Source organism: Coenobita brevimanus, chromosome 110 (assembly GCF_032717465.1).
Source record: "Coenobita brevimanus isolate Jiangsu-jjx chromosome 110, ASM3271746v2, whole genome shotgun sequence".
NCBI lineage: Eukaryota > Metazoa > Arthropoda > Malacostraca > Decapoda > Coenobitidae > Coenobita > Coenobita brevimanus.
This window is the reverse complement of record NC_137063.1, coordinates 24327058-24343593: the sequence shown is the minus strand read 5'-3', so window position 1 is coordinate 24343593 and position 16536 is coordinate 24327058. Positions and strand designations below refer to the sequence as shown.

The 16536-nt window shown below is 41.3% G+C and overlaps 1 protein-coding gene across 1 annotated transcript in view; it reads left to right on the top strand.

Moving 5' to 3' along the window:
- dock (SH2/SH3 adaptor protein dock) overlaps nucleotides 1–16230 on the top strand; it is a 340556-nt gene extending 324326 nt beyond the window's left edge. The window contains exon 7 of the mRNA XM_080286156.1: nucleotides 15632–16230. Within this exon, the coding sequence (XP_080142282.1) occupies nucleotides 15632–15832 (201 nt within the window). The 3' untranslated portion in view covers nucleotides 15833–16230. The remainder of the gene's footprint in view (nucleotides 1–15631) is intronic.
- Nucleotides 16231–16536: the final 306 nt, after the last annotated feature.

Genomic DNA, 16536 nt, shown 5'->3' with positions numbered 1-16536 from the left:
TGTTTTCTGCATTCCTTCAGTACGCAGTTAGAGATTCCATCTGGTCCTGGGGCTTTCCTTACATCTTGAGTTTCCAGTAATTTATACACTTCCTGTACTTCCACTTTTAAATCTTTTATCACTACATTTCTCGTCACTCCGGTCCCTTCCATAAACTCCTTTTCATTAGTGAAAACCGATTGGAAACATTTGTTCATTATTTCAGCTTGCATTGCTGCATCTTTATAGACCTCTCTTTCTACTTTCAGTTTGGTGATTCCTTCCTTTTGTTTCAATTTGCCATTGACAAATCTATAAAACAGTTGGGTTCATCCTTACATTTGTCTTTTATACCTTTTTCAAAATTCATTTCTTCCTCTCTACGTCTGTCTGTCTATCTATTGCCAGACTCCTCAATCCCGTTCAGGGTGCCCACAAACAAATCGCCTCCAAATCGCTCTGTCCCCCGCCATTTCACTGCCCCGCTCCCAACTCACACACCCCTCTCTCATATACCTCTCCACCCCATCCCTCCATCTCATCCTCGGCCTCCCCCTCCCTCTTCCCCCCTCCACCTCACTCACATACACTCTCTTCGTCAGTCTTTCACCCTCCATCCTCTCCACATGGCCAAACCACCTCAGTGTATTCCTCATAACGCTTCCTATCACATCCACATCCACACCACAACGCTCCTTTATATCCTCATTTGTCAGCCTGTCTCTCCATGTGACTCCACAGGCTCCTCTTAAATAACTCATTTCCACTGCTCGCACTCTTGACTTGTGTCCTTCCAACAACGTCCAAGCTTCACTTGGAGTTGGTATCACAATACCGTCATGTAGTAACTTTTTCACTTCCATGCTCACTTCCCTGCTTCTTATCACTGTTTTCAAGGAACCAGCAACCTTTCTTCCCTGCTGTACCCTTTCAAGCACTTCACCCTCCAAACCTCCATCCTTACTCATCACACTCACCAAGTACTAAAATGTACTCACATTTTCCAATTCCTCACCATCCGATCTCGCTGTACATTCACTGACTTCACTCCTCTCAAAGACCATCAATTTACTCTTCCCTATATTCAGCTTTAGATTCCGTTTCTTACACACTCTCCCAAACTCATCCACCAAGCCTTGAAGCTCTCCTTCGTCTTCACTCAACAACTCAGTATCATCTGCAAACAGCAGTAGAGGGAGTTTCCAAACACTACCCTCTCTCACCAGGGCCACTCCAATATCCACGACCCTACCTTGTACCTCTTTTATTACCCCATCCATGTACAGATTGAACAACCATGGAGACATGACACATCCCTGTTTCAACCCAACCTTCAAAGAGAAAAATTCACTCAGTTCACCATCCACACGCACTGCAGCCTTAGCACCGTCATACATACTCTTCAAAGCATTCAACAACTTCCCATCTACTCTATATATTCTTAATACTTTCCACAATCCTTGTCTATCCACCCTGTCATATGCTTTCTCCAAATCCATGAAAGCCGCATGCAACTTCTTTCCCTTCTCTAGAAACTTTTCCACTAAAGATCTAAGAATGAATATCTGATCTACACAACCTCTTCCCTTCCTAAAGCCTCCCTGTTCTTCTCCAACTAATTCCTCTGTTCTTTCTCTAACTCTGTCAATAAGTATCCTACCATACACTTTTCCTATTATACTAAGAAGACAGATGCCTCTATGATTACCACACACTTCTTTTCCCCCATTCCTTTGTACAAGGGAATAATTATACCTGACTTCCAATCCTCCGGAACTCTACCTTCCTCCCAGGCCAATCTGCACATTTTCCACATCCATTCTACCACTATCTCTCCCCCATACCTCAACATTTCACCACACACTCCATCAATTCCTTGGGCTTTCCCCAATTTAACTTTCTTCATTGCTTCCGCAACTTCTATCCTACTGATTTCTTCCTGTCTTCTCACCTCCTTCCTTCTCCCAGCCATTCCCCAGCCACTTATACTTGCATTACTTCCATCCTCTATGTTCAACAATTCCTTAAAGTGTTCTCTCCATCTGCTCACTTTTTCTCCCTTCTCCACTAGTAATCTACCATTTTTATCATTCACTCCCCTGCTAACTTCACTTCCACCCTGTCTTACTCTTTTCACCTCTTTCCAGAACATTTTCTTACATTCCCTCCACTTTACACTCAAGTTTCTTCCAAATTCCTCATCCGCTCTCTTCTTACTCTCTCTTACTAATCTCATCACCTCTCTCTTTCTATATATAACTCTCTCTTCCGCCTCTCAACTTCTTCCACGTCCCTATTTCTCATCCATTCATTGTATGCTTTCATCTTTTGTGCCACAGCCTGTCACCTCTTCATTTCACCACGCTGTTCCTTGCACACCTCTCCATCTTCTCTTCATCCCACACACCACATCACATGCTGCACATATTTCTTCTGTAAATATCCTGCCACACCTACCACGTCCCCCATCTGCTCCAATTCATATTTACCCTATCGTTCCTCCACTTCTCTCTTATACTCTGCCTTTTTCTCATCCCCTTGTAACCTTTCCACTCTCCTCGCAAATACTCCTTCTTCCCGTCCTTCCCTTCTTCTATTTCTCCATTCTAATTGGACCTTGATTCTGGCCACCATCAAGTAGTGGTCAGAAAGTCCACTCCCCCAACCTCTATAAGCTCTTGCATCCATTACACATTTTCACATCCTTTCATCCACACACACATATTCAATCATTGCCTTCCTTTTATTCAGTTCACCACCCACCCTTCTCATCACTCGCCATCTATACCTGTGGATCATTTTGTGCCTGAAGAGGGTATTGGCTATCACCAACCCCCTCCCAGCACAAATGTCCACTAACACACTGCCATTCTCATCTATCTCAGCAGGCACACACCACTCACCAACTATTCCATCCACCTTCACATTCCCTACTTTACCATTCATATCACCGACCAGAAACACTCTATCATTCCTTCCAAACTTTTCCATGCACACTTCCACATTTGTCCAGAACTCTTCTCTCACTCTGCCTGCACGATCTTGATTTGGCACATACACGCACACAATTGCCCACATTTGTATTCCAACTTTCAATCTTACCCACACAATCCTTGACCCAACTGATCCATACTCTCTTATGCTCTTCTTCCATCTTTTACTCACAACTATACATACTTCTTTTGCCCTCTCATTCCCATCTACTCCTGCACATATACACCATCCATACTCCCACTCTCTCACACTCTCACCTCTCCATTTCGTTTGTTATTCCGCATACATCAACTTTCGCACCCTCAAGCACCTGGACAATCTCTCTCTCTTTCACCTCATCATTCGCTCCCCATACATTCCAAGTTCCGATTACCATGTCTTTTGTCCGGTCCTTGGTCGTTGTCTTTTGGTCAGTCCTTGTCCGAGGCTTATTGTTTGTCTTTTTAGTTAGTTGTTTTCCGGGGAGGGGCGCTTACCCTCCTCCAACCTTTTTAGTCGCCTTTAACGACAAGCAGGGATACTGGGGGAGTATTCTTGAAAACCCCCCTACCCCCAGGGGGGATATTCTTGCGTATTCATTTCTAGTTCTTTTATATTCCTCCTTCGTTCTGTTGTTACCTCTCTTTCTCCAATTGTTCCATGCCGTGTCTCTCTCTTTTTTTGCTATCATACACCTTCTATTAAACCACTCCTTTTTCCTGTTTTCTTTCGGCCTTACTCTTGGTACCAATTTTTCCACTCCTGAATTATAGAAGCCTAGAAAAATATCCCACTTCATCTCTGTCTCTCTTGATTCTCTGAATTTTCTCCAATCTGCATTTTCGAAAAATTTTCTCAAACCTGTAAAGTCTGCTTTCCCAAAGTTGTATCTTCCCTGCCTATAAAGCTCGTCTCTTGGCTTCATGTTCCCTGTTATCATCTGGAACTCACTGACCACATGATCACTTTTTCCAATAGGACATAGATATTCCAATGATTCTATTACATCGGGTTCTTTGGTAAACAGTAAGTCTAGTCTTGCTGGTGTGTCCTCACCTCGGAACTGTGTCTCTTCTTTAACCCATTGCGTCATCACATTGTTCATTGTTATATTAATAATGTAGTGCCCCACGAATCTTCGCTGCCTCCTGAGTCCCATTCCTCCCAGTTCACCTCTTTACGATTGAGGTCACCCATTAAAATTATGTTGTTGCTTTTCTCAATCATTTTCTGTAAATAACTAGCCATGTCTGACAACATTTCTTGGTATTCATCATCTCTCCATGCTCTTGTCTTAGGGGGAACATACACTACTGCCATATCTCTCTTGCTATTCTCTCCAGTTTCTAATTTCATATTTATCACTTCAGCCCTGCCTTCTCCCAGTTCCACGGTATCTACATTCATGTTCTTCTTCACTGTGTGTGCGCGCGCGTATGCATGCATACGCGTGTGCTTGCGTGCGTGCGTGTGTGTGTATTTACCTATTTGTATTTACCTATTTGTAGTATACAGGAATTGAGCAATGCTCGTGTTGTCCTGTCTCCATATCCACATTTATCAAGTCTACCTTTACACACATGAATGTTTTTCTCATGCACCACCTCTTTGTCTGAGTCATTCTAAATATTTAAGAATATACCTAATTGTGATGTACACGGAATGTACTATGCTCGTGGGTTTCCGTCGCTGTTTCTCAATAAGTCGAATTTAACTTTAAACTCGTTTAAGTTTTTAGACTGGACGATCTCTTTGTCCAGGCTATTCCATAAGTCTATACTTCTGTAAGGAAAGCTATATTTCTTGATATCCTTCAAGCAGCTTGACTTTTTCAATTTCATTCCATGTCCTCTTGTTGCTCTCTTATCCCATACAAACAGATCTTCTTTGTCAATTTTATCTACTCCCACCATGGTCCTGAACACCGCAATCATGTCTCCCCTCTTTCTCCTTTCCTCTAACGAAGGCAAATCCAGTTTTTCCAACCTCTCTCTGTATGACAGGTCTGTCAGACTGGGGACCATCTTGGTTGCTGTTCTTTGTATTCTCTCAATCTTGTTTATATCTTTCTTTTTGTGTGGGGACCACACTACCGCTGCATATTCTAACCTGGGGCGGATCATGGCCACTATCAATTTTTTCATCATTTCCTCATCCATATAATGAAATGCTACTCTTATGTTAGTCAAGAGCTTATAAGTCTCTCCAACTATCTTGTTAATGTGCTTTTCTGGTGACAAACTATCTTGGACCAGCACTCCCAAATCTTTCTCTTCTCTCCTTTTTGTGATTAATTCATTACCCAAAAAATAATTCATTGATGGTCTCCTGGTACTTTTACCCATTTCCAATATTTTACATTTCTTTACATTAAATTTCATTTCCCACGTCCGGCTCCAATTGTGTATCCTATCCAAATCCTCCTGCAGTATTTTACAATCCTCCTCAACCTCTATCTTCCTCAAGATCTGTACATCATCAGCAAACAGACTCGCTTAACTGTTCACTCCATCTTCCATATCATTTACGTAAATCAGGAACATTACTGGCGCCAACACTGAGCCTTGAGGGACTCCACTTGTTACTTCCCTCCATCCAGACATCTTTTCCTTTATTACTGTCCTCATTTGTCTGTCTCTCAAAAAGTCTCTCATCCATTCCAGAAGTTTCCCCTTTAGTCCTTCTATATATTCTAGTTTCCACATTAGTCTCTTATGAGGTACCTTGTCAAAGGCCTTCTCTAAGTCTAAGTACACACAATCCACCCAACCATCTCTCTCCTGTACAACATCAATCGCTCTTGAGTAAAAGCTCAACAAGTTTGAAACACATGACCTTCCACTTCTGAATCCAAACTGACATTCAGCCAAAATATTCATCTCTTCCAGATATTTTATCCATCTGTCTTTCAGGATTCTCTCACACAATTTTGCGACCATGCTGGTTAGAGACACTGGTCTATAATTCAGGGGTTCTTCCCTGTTTCCTCCCTTGTAAATTGGTACCACATTTGCCCTCTTCCATTCTTTTGGCCCTTTCCCCTCTTCCAGTGAGCATACAATTAAGCTGTGAATTTTATCCGCCAGTTGTTCTCTGCATTCCGTCAGTACCCAATTAGAAATTCCATCAGGTCCTGGGGCTTTCCTTACATCTTGAGTTTCCAGTAATTTGTACACTTCCTGCACCTCCACTTTTATATCTTTCATCACCGGAACATTTCTAATCACTCCCTCCCCTTCCACAAGCTCCTTTTCTTTAGTGAAAACTGACTGGAAACGTTTGTTCATTATTTCTGCTTGCATTGCTGCATCCTTAAAGACCTCTCCATCTACTTTCAGCTTGGCGATTCCTTCCTTTTGTTTCAGTTTGCCATTAACAAATCTATAAAACAGTTTGGGTTCATCCTTGCATTTGTCAATTATACCTTTTTCAAAATTCCTTTCTTCTTCCCTACGTATTCTTGTGTATTCGTTTCTTGTTCTTTTATATTCTTCCTTTGTTCTGTCGTTACCTCTCTTTCTCCAATTGTTCCACGCCTTATCTCTCTTTTTTTTGGCTATCATACACCTTCTATTAAACCACTCCTTTTTCCTGTTTTCTTTCCCTCTTACTCTTGGTACAAATTTTTCCACTCCCAAATTATAGAGGTCTAGAAAGATATCCCACTTCCTCTGTATCTCTCTTGTTTCTCTGAATTTTCTCCAATCCGCATTTTCAAAAAAGTTTCTCAATCCTGTAAAATTTGCTTTGCCAAAGTTGTATCTTCTCTGTCTATGAAGCTCGTCTCTTGGCTCAACGTTTCCTATTAACATCTGGAACTCAATGACCACGTGATCACTTTTTCCCAAAGGACAGAGATATTCCAATGATTCTATTACATTGGGTTCTTTGGTGAACAGTAAATCTAACCTTGCTGGTGTGTCCTCACCTCGAAACCGTGTCTCTTCTTTGACCCACTGCATCATCACATTATTCATTATTATATTTAATAACATAGTACCCCACGAATCCTCGCCGCCTCCTTCTTTGTGCTGAGGGATGTAATTTTGGACTCCTATTTCATAAAATTCACAAAATTTTCTATATATAACATATAAATCTTTTCCTCTAATCTCTTTTTCCCAATCTATTTCTAAGAAGTATTTCTTTAGATCATGATGGTAGCCCTTTTTGTAGTTAAGGCCTCTTTTGTAACTTTCATTACTGTTAACTATGTCATATGCAATCCTGAAGTTACAATTTAATACTGCATGGTTGCTTTTGCCGAATGGAGGGTGATACATAACAATGTCAGTATCATTTTCTTGCCTAGTAGGTGGGGGCACTCACCATCCACTCACTCGATGTAGTGCTGCTGTTGTGTGTCTGCCCTTTCCTCTCCTCCATCCTTCTTTCCTTTCATCCTCTTCTGTCTTCCTTTACTTCATTCTTTCCTTGTCCTTCTGCCTTCGGGTAACTTTACACTCCCTCTTCTGTCTTTCTTTCCTTCTTTCTTTCCTCTTCCTTCTGCCTGTAGGTGACTCTACACTGAGTGACAAGCCAAATGGTTTCCTGTACACCAAGAAACCATTTACTATGCTGGGTGGTAACCATATAACCAAATATTGGCGCCTGGTGGTTTAGTGAGTAATTATTGTGCTCCAGTCGGATTGAGCTGGTGAAGGTTTATATCCAAGGGATGGTTGGGGTTGATTGCTCATGTAATGCCACTCAGGGATGAGTGAGGCTGGTCACTCTCATCTTAAATATTGGGACCAACTGCCCAGCCCCGGGCTCCTACACTCCTCATGGGGCAGTGTAGGATTGGATGATGGATAGATGGTAAATATAAGATCTAGTACTGATAATACATCAAGTCCTCTTTTTCTGGTGCCTTCTTTTACATGTTGCATTAGGAAAAACTCCTGCACAAGGTCCAGGAGCTTTTGGTCCCAACAGCTTTCCTGGCCTTTTATATCTAGAGTATTCCAATTTATATTTGTGTTGAAATCTCCAGATAGTATAATTCTTTCAGATTTCTCCTCCACTCAGTGTAGTAATGCTCTTAAACTTTGAGTTGTACTCTCTGTCAGGTCTTCACATTCTCCTTTTTCCCAAATGTTTCGATCTGGGTGGCATGTATAAATTTGCCACAGTTACTTTCCTTTCAGTCTTACTAATCTCTGCTGCGATCAATTCTACCTGTGAGGGTATACCTACTGTAGTTGTATTTCTTTGACTTGCAGATTTTTCTTTGTTAATATTGTGATTCCTCCACCTTTTTTTAAGTTCCTGTCTCTTCTCCATATATTGTATTCTTCTAGGTTTAGGGTATTATTTGATATCCTTGATGTTAATTTTGTTTCAGTTAGGCAAGCAATATGTGGTTCCTTTTCTTTAATATAATCATTCATCTCTAGTAATTTAGATACCATTCCATGTATATTAGAGTATATCAACTTAATCATCTTTTTTACATACTTGTCATGACTTGGGTCTACTACCTTCCTCCTTTTTATTCCCTCCTGTTTATGTATCACTTTCGTACCTGCAATCCAGTTACTTTGAAAAAAATGTGTTCTTCTCTTCCTCTGATCTTCCCTCGTTCTTTGTTTTTGCCTCCTCCCTCTTTTCTCTTGAGTTAGGCATCTTTTTATCCATACACATATGAAATCCACTTTTTCCCTAAGTTTGTTCGCATTTTTTAGTTTTTCCTTCACAGTATTTACACTCTGGAAGGTTACATTCAGGGGCCTTGACTTATTTCTCTCATATTTCCCTAGACTTTTGTGTTCCTGCCTGTCATTACTACAGATTTCCTCTGATACTTCCTTCAATATGCTCATTATATATGCCATTTCCTTTTTGTCTCATGAAATCTTGTTTTTTATTTCTTCCTCCTCTATACCAGTGATTACTATAGATCTGTTGATATCTGCTGAATCTTTGACCAATTTTGAATTGTTTTGGATTATTTTCCTCACTTCCATTTTAAAGCTCTTTTCTTTGACTCTTGTTTCTAAGTCTTTCTTTACTTTCACTATTTCAGCATACGTGGTTTCCAGTCATTTTTGTAGCTTTGCATCGCTTCATTCACCTGGGTTATCTTCTCCTCAGTATCACTGCTATGATCTGTCAGAGTGCTTGCCTGCATTATTGTCTCTGTATCATTTCTGAACTTTTCCATAATACTCTTGTGGTTGACAACTGTGCTTGCCATTTCGCTAATCTTCCATCTAAGTGAAACTACCTCAACTGACAGCTCATTTATTGTTGCATCTTTCTTGTTAACCTCATTTACTGATTTTTCATTTTCCTCCTTCTGCATGTGCAGCTGCTTCTTAATTTCATCCTTTTCACTCTGAAATGCCTTCTCTAATCTGTACACTCATTCTACCAGCTTATTGTATGTCTCCATTTCCACCAGTTCCTGGTAGAAATCATCATCCTGCTTTCTACCTTTATCCCATTTCTTAACTCCTTCCAAATTTGCTTTGCTAAAGATGGTGGTCATCTTGTGGTACCAAGAGAAAGATTCTACTTACAGTTTTGCATTCCTGTATGTTGCAGACAAAACAGTAAACACTAAACAGCTGATATGTTTGTTCGGCGCATCTGCACTACTTTATTGTATTCTGTTATTGGAACAGCACTATTACTTAAACTTTCTCTTTTATATTAGAACACTATTTAGTTGGAGCTAGTACAGAGCGTGACTCATATAAAGATACTATTTAGGTATGGCCATTTGTGGCCGAGATTGGCCAAGTGCGGAGTGATGTGTGGTACATCCTTCCTCTCTTACGTCTCATGTGTGTGTGTGTGTGTGTGTGTGTGTGTACCTACTTGTAGTTATTTAGTTGTGATATACAGGAAGTATGCTATGCTCGTGGGGTCCTGTCTCCATGTCTCAGCCAGTCAAACATTGCTTTATTTAAGTTTTTGGACTTGATGATCTCTTTGTCCATGCAGTTCCACAAGTCAGTGCATCTATGTGGAAGACTGTATTTCTTGATATCCTTCAAGCCACTTGACTTTTCATGTCATCTTGTTGCTCTCCCATCTCATACAAACAGATCTTCTATGTCAGTTTTGTCTACTCCCATCATGGACCTGAACACCGCAGTCATGTCGCCCCTCACTTTCCTTCTTTTTAGGAAGGCAGACCCAGCTTTTCTAGTCTTTCCTTGTACGATAGATCTTCCAGGCTAGGGACCATCTTGGTTACTGCTTCTTGTATTCTCTTGATCTTGTTTATATCTTTCGTTTTATGTGGGGACCACACCACTGCTGCATATTCTAACCTGGGGTGGATCATAGCCACTGTCAATTTTTTTTTTTTTTTTTTTTTTTTAATCCATGTATTGAGATGCCACTCTTATATTTGTCAAGGGCTTATGTGTGTCTCTGACAATCTTTTTAATGTAACAAATTATCCTGGGCCAATACTCCCAGGTCTTTCTCTTCTCTCGCTCTTGTGCTTGGTTCCTTTCCCATCGAGTAATTCAGTGGTGGCCTCTCAGTACTTTTACCCATTTCCAATATTTTACATTTTTTTGCATTGAATTTCATATCCCATACCTGGCTCCAATCGTAAATCCTGCCCAGAGCTTCCTGCAGCATTTTACAGTCCTCTTCAGCTTCTACTTTCCTTATGATCTTCACATTGTCTGTAAACAGACTTGCATAACTGTTCATTCCATCCACCATATCATTTACGTAAATCAGGAACAATATGGGTGCAAGCACCGAGTCCTGCGGGACATCTCTTCTTACTTCCCTCCACCCTGACATCATGTCCTTTATTATTGTCCTCATCTGTCAGTCTCTCATGAAGTCCCTCATCCACTCCAAGAGGCTCCCCATCAATCCTCCTGTGTGCTTCAATTTCCACATTAGCCGCTTATGAGGTATCTTGTTCAAGGCTTTCTCCAAATCTAAGTACACACAATCCACCCAACTCTCCCTCCTGTAGCATGTCAGTCACCCTTGAGTAGAAGCTTAACAGGTTAGAGACATGTGACCTTCCATTTCTGAATCCCAACTGACTCTGTCAAAATGTCCATCTCCCTCAGATATTTTATTCACCTGTCTTTCAAGATTATTTCGCACAATTTTGCAACCATGCTGGTCAGGGACACTGGTCTGTAATTCAGGGGTTCTTCCTTATTCCTTCCTTTGTAAATTGGTACTATATTGGCCCTTCTCCATTCCCTGGGCATTTTCCTTTCTTCCAGAGAACACACATTTATCCGTGACTCTTATCTGCCGGTTGCTATCTGCATTCCTTTAGTATCCAGTTAGAGACCCCGTCAGGCCCTGGGGCCTTCCTTGCATCTTGGTTATCAGTTATATATACTCCTCTGCACCTCCTCTTTTATATCTTGTAGCACTACATTTCTAGTCTAGTCACTCCCACCCCCTCCACAAAATCACTTTCCTTAGTGAAAACCATTTGGAAACTTCTGTTCATTATTTCAGCTTGCATTTCTGCATCTTTGTAGACCATTCCTTCTACTTTCAGCTTATTGATTCCTGCCTTGTGTTTCAGTTTCCCATTGACAAACCTGTAAGACAATTTATGTTCCTCCTCATGTCCAAACCATCTCAATCTACACCTCCTTATCACAACACCAATACACTCCAGTCCCATCCTACCTCCCAACTCTACTATCGTAAACCTAGTCCCCCCAGGCTTCACACTGAGAGACACACTGCACATGCACCTAATCATTCCCATTTCTGTACGTTTATGCCTGTAAATATCTTCTTCCTTTACTGCCCAGGTCCATTACCATACAGCATTACACTCCTAACACAGGCCACATGCAAAGATCCCTTAGCACAGAGGGAGAGCCCTTTCAATGTCAGGAGAGGCAACAGCTCCCTGAACTTCTTCCAGCTACTCCCCACTCTAGCCACAGAGTGGCTCCAGCCCCACCTCTAGCACATAACATGTCTCCCAAATAAAATAATTCTTCCACACACTCAAGAGACTCAGTAGCAAGTTCAATCCTTTCACGCCAGGCAATCTCCATGTGCTCTTCCCGACACATCGCACATATGAAATCAGCATTATCTCACAGTCTGCCTCTTATACTAGTACATTTCTTATGCACCCACTTATCACAAGCACTGCACAAGATGGAATTACTTCCCATGCCCTTGTGGCAAATCACACATGGCAACTCCCTCTCATCTTTGACAGTACCTCCCCCAGCCCTGTATACTGTCACTTTTGTTTTATCTGCTTTTACTCTTAAGCCCTTGTGCCCCATACCATCTCTCGATTTCCTAAATCTTTCCTCCACCTCCCTTTCATTCTCTGCAGTCAACACCAAATCATCAGCATACAGCATCTCCTATGGGTGTCCATTTCTGAAGTCATGTGAGAGGGCTTTAAGTACCATAATAAACAACAAGGTATGCTTGACCCCTGGTGCACATCAACATTCAGGGAAAACTCATCACTTAAATCTCCAAGCACTCTTACCTGGGTGCAAGCACCCACATACATAGCCATAACCACCCTAACCAGCCACTCCTTGATCTCAAGCTTTCTCATTGCCCACTTCACCATCTCTCTAGGGGCTCTGTCAGAGGCCTTCTCCAACTCAGCAAAAACAAAGTACAGTTCCCTTTTCTTTCCTATATATTTTTCCTGAAGCTGTCAAACAATCAGTATGGCATCAGTGGTCCCTTTGCCTGACATAAACCCAAACTGCATCTCATCAATATTCACCCTTTTTGTAATCATACCTTCTAGAACTCTCTCCATTACCTTCATTATGTGGTCCAAATGCTTTATGCCTCTAAAATTTCCTCTTTCCAGGGCATCACCCTTCCCCTTGTACACATTTACCATTACACTCTTCAGCCAATCTTCTGGGACACCACTTTCATATATAATCATATTTATCAAGTCAGTGACTAGCCCTACTCCTGTATCTCCTGAAGCTTTCAACATTTCAGCAGTCAACCCAGATACACCTACATCCTTCCCTACCTTCAACTTGCCTAATGCCCTGCTCACAGTAGCAGCATCAATCAAAGGCCAAGGGCCAAACACTGGATCTGCTGGCTCCAAACCTTCCCTGTCCCAGTCAAACTCCTCAGTCAGCTACCAGTTGTGCTCTCTCCAGGTGTCTTTAATATCCTCACTGTTCACCACTACCTTTCCTTCATCATTCATCACACACTGCTCATCTGATTAGCCACCTGAAATATCTTCCTTTCCCTACTATTGAGGTTATCAAGTAAAAGTCTGTGAGAATCAGACTTTGCCCTATACACCTTTCTTTTAGCCCTACACTTTGCAGCCAAGTATTCTTCTCTGCTACCACCCTTCTTCTTCCATTCCTGGAAAAGCTTTCTTTTCTCCATAACTACAGCTTCTGCACCTTCATCCAGCCACCATGTTACCTCATGTCTTGGGGGGATTGCTTGTCCATCCACACACTGAATCAGTAACTCTTAAGAGGTTGTTCTTGAGGCCTCTGTACTGTTCATTAACACTGTGAACTTGTCCCTGTTCAGCCACCACTCTATTCATCTCACAACAGAAGGCATCCCTCATTGCATAGTTTTTCAGTTTTCATACTTTCCCCCTAGGTGCATAGGTCCTCTTTTTCATCACCCACTCCTTAAGCACCATGTCACATATCAATAACTTGTGTTGCAGCCCACATTCATCACTCCCTGTAACTTTAACATCCCTCACTAACCTCCTATCAGCCTTCCTGACCATGAACCAGAGTATCTGGCTGCTATTTCCCCCAGACTCGTATGTAATCAACCTATTCTCTCTCTCTCTCTCTCTCTCTCTCTCTCTCTTGTCCTGTTATTTAGTAATAATGAAACAGTTGACTGATGAATAGTACTGATTGGAGATATAAATAAGGTAAGTATGCAGTTGTGTGAAAGTGACAGTATCAAGCTAAAGTTTTAGTGGGTATTGGTTTGGAGTAAAAAAAAAAAAAAAAAAAAAAATCCTTAGACATGCTCTTCCAAAATTAAGATGCATCTTACAGAGTGGAGCATCTTGTATGGCGAGAAGTACAGAATTGGTATTAGAGGTAGGCTCCAAAATAATGCTGATTTTGAGTGTGTGGTAGGTAAAGCACAATACACAGAAACAAAAAGATGGGGGTAGATTAATCTTGAACTAGAGTCCGTTGATTGTGTGGAGGAATTTTGTTATTGGGGGACATGATATGTGCTTGAGATGAGGTTGGAGCTAGTTAGTATCGAGGGTTAGGAGTGGTTGAAAGAAGTTTAGGGAGTTGTTGCCTCTCCTGACATTAAGAGGGCTCGCCTCGCTTGCAAAAGAGTTCTTGAATGCAGCATGTGTGAGGAGTGTAGTGCTGTATGGTTGTGAGGCTTGGGCAGTAAAGGAAGAGGATATTTGTATGCTCATACTTACAGAGATGAGCATGATTAGATGGATGTGCATTGCATCCTAGAATAACAGGCTTGAGGTGGTTTAAATTGCAAATGAACAGTTGTAATGAAGGATGGGACTAGAATGTATTAATGTTGTGATGAGAAGGGGTAGATTGAGATGGTGTGGGCATGTGGAAAAAATGGAGGGTGACACATGGGTGAGGAGGGTGAGAGGTACAAACATAGAGGGTAGAGTTGGGAGAAGGATACTGAAAAAGATGAGGAACGGGGATAAGGGACTGAATAGAGAGGCTGCTAGAGATCCAGCAGTATGGACAACTTCCATTAGGTGGCAAAGGTTAATGCTTGCAAGCATGTTTTAGCCTTTGTAAATGAAGCAGAGCAAGGGCCATGAACAATTTTATAAGAGAAACAACCTTGGGATGTCTTGGAAAACGACTTATTCATACTCAGTTTTGGCACTATGGAGGAGTGATTTGAAGTCTGCTGTTGCTAATTAAATTTTATGACTGTGCAGACAAATATTTAATGAAGTTTAATTTTTCAGATCCTCTCCACTAAATTACTCTCCAATAATTTGTGGGCTTTCTGTAGTATGGATAGTTCCTTCTTTTGGAGTAGTGGCAAGAGTATCAAAGGCAGGAATGAGTAGCAAAATGGATTTATGGACCAAGTCATTAACCCCTACACGCCGGGGTTTTTCTGATGTTGCATGCTCCTCCCTACGGGGGATATCTGTGACGGAAAAAAAAAATACCCATACTTTAAACCCTAATATCTGCCAAACTATAACAGCTAGAGAAAAATTAAAAGATACATAAGAATCATCAACTCTTCCTCTCCCATCAATGAGTAAGGATAACTTAAAATTCAAAGGGTAGTGGGAAGACGCCTGCGGCTATACACGTCAACTGGCGTTGCTCTGCGCCCAAAATCGTGACTGCTGTACACGTCAGCCAGCGGTTAGGGGTTAAGGTACACTGTTGATTGATAAAATTTCCTGTCATTAAAACACTGGGAAGTTAGGATAGGATGATGAATATGAATATAACTTCTGTTTATATGTTTTCTCATTTTATGTATGTCAGTTATTCCTAAGGTTTTCCAGATGCAGTATGTTTCACTCCTGTAGACTCTAGGTACACCTCATATTATGGCCTTAATGGTCCTGTATCTGTCTAATACTTTTGTGCATGTTCCTGTTTATGAAATCTTTAGCATTATGATGATGAGACAGGTTGAACAAATTTGCCATAATATTCTGTACTATACTATAATATTTTGTTGATGTGGTCAGGTTGGGGACTTCAGTGTGTCACTCAAAGCGGCGGGACGTAACAAGCACTTCCGAGTCCATGTGGAGAATGGGCTTTACTGCATTGGCCAGCGCAAGTTCCAGACCTTAGACCAGCTTGTTGACCACTACCAGCGCTCTCCCATATACACCAGTCAGAAAGGGGAGAAACTCTACCTTATCAGACCACTGCCGAAGCAATAGAGAAGGGAATAGGAGTTAAGTCTGGAAGGTAAAGAATGGGAGATATAAATTAAAACAAACAGGATCTTAATTTGTTGCCCATTTAATATAGGCAAAAATAAGAGCTTTACATAGAAAGGCAACTAAATGGTGAAAGATGTAAGTAAAACAAACTAATTTATAAACCACTGCCTAGGTGAAAGATAAGAGAATAGGAGCTTAAAATGGGAAGGAGAAAAAAAAAAAAAAGATAAGGATTTACGGATCTTAGGAGAGGAAGGTCAGTGGAGGAAAAGAGATATGAATGAAAATATCTTTCCTTTGTCATGTTCTTGTGTATGCACCAAATAAAAGCAAAGGGGATTTGAGATGATAAAATGAGAAAGTAAGAGAGAGGAGGAATTTGTTACAAAGTGAAAGAATTGGGGGATGAATGTAAGGAAGAGAGAGGTGTAAATGTAAGAGGAGATGAGGTCAAAAGTAAAAGAGAGGAGGAGGTATGTGTGAAAGTAAAAAGGGAGAGAAGATGGGCACACAAATGAGTGAGAGGAGGAGATAGGTGTGAAAGTGAGAGAAAGGAAGAGGTAGGTGTGAAGGTGGGAGAGAGGAGGAAATAAATGTGGAAGGAAAGAGTGGATGAGGGGTGTGAAAGTGAGATGAAGAGGAGGTAGGTGTTAAAGTGAGGGAGAGAAAAGAAAACATGTACCAATAATCTTGGCAATATT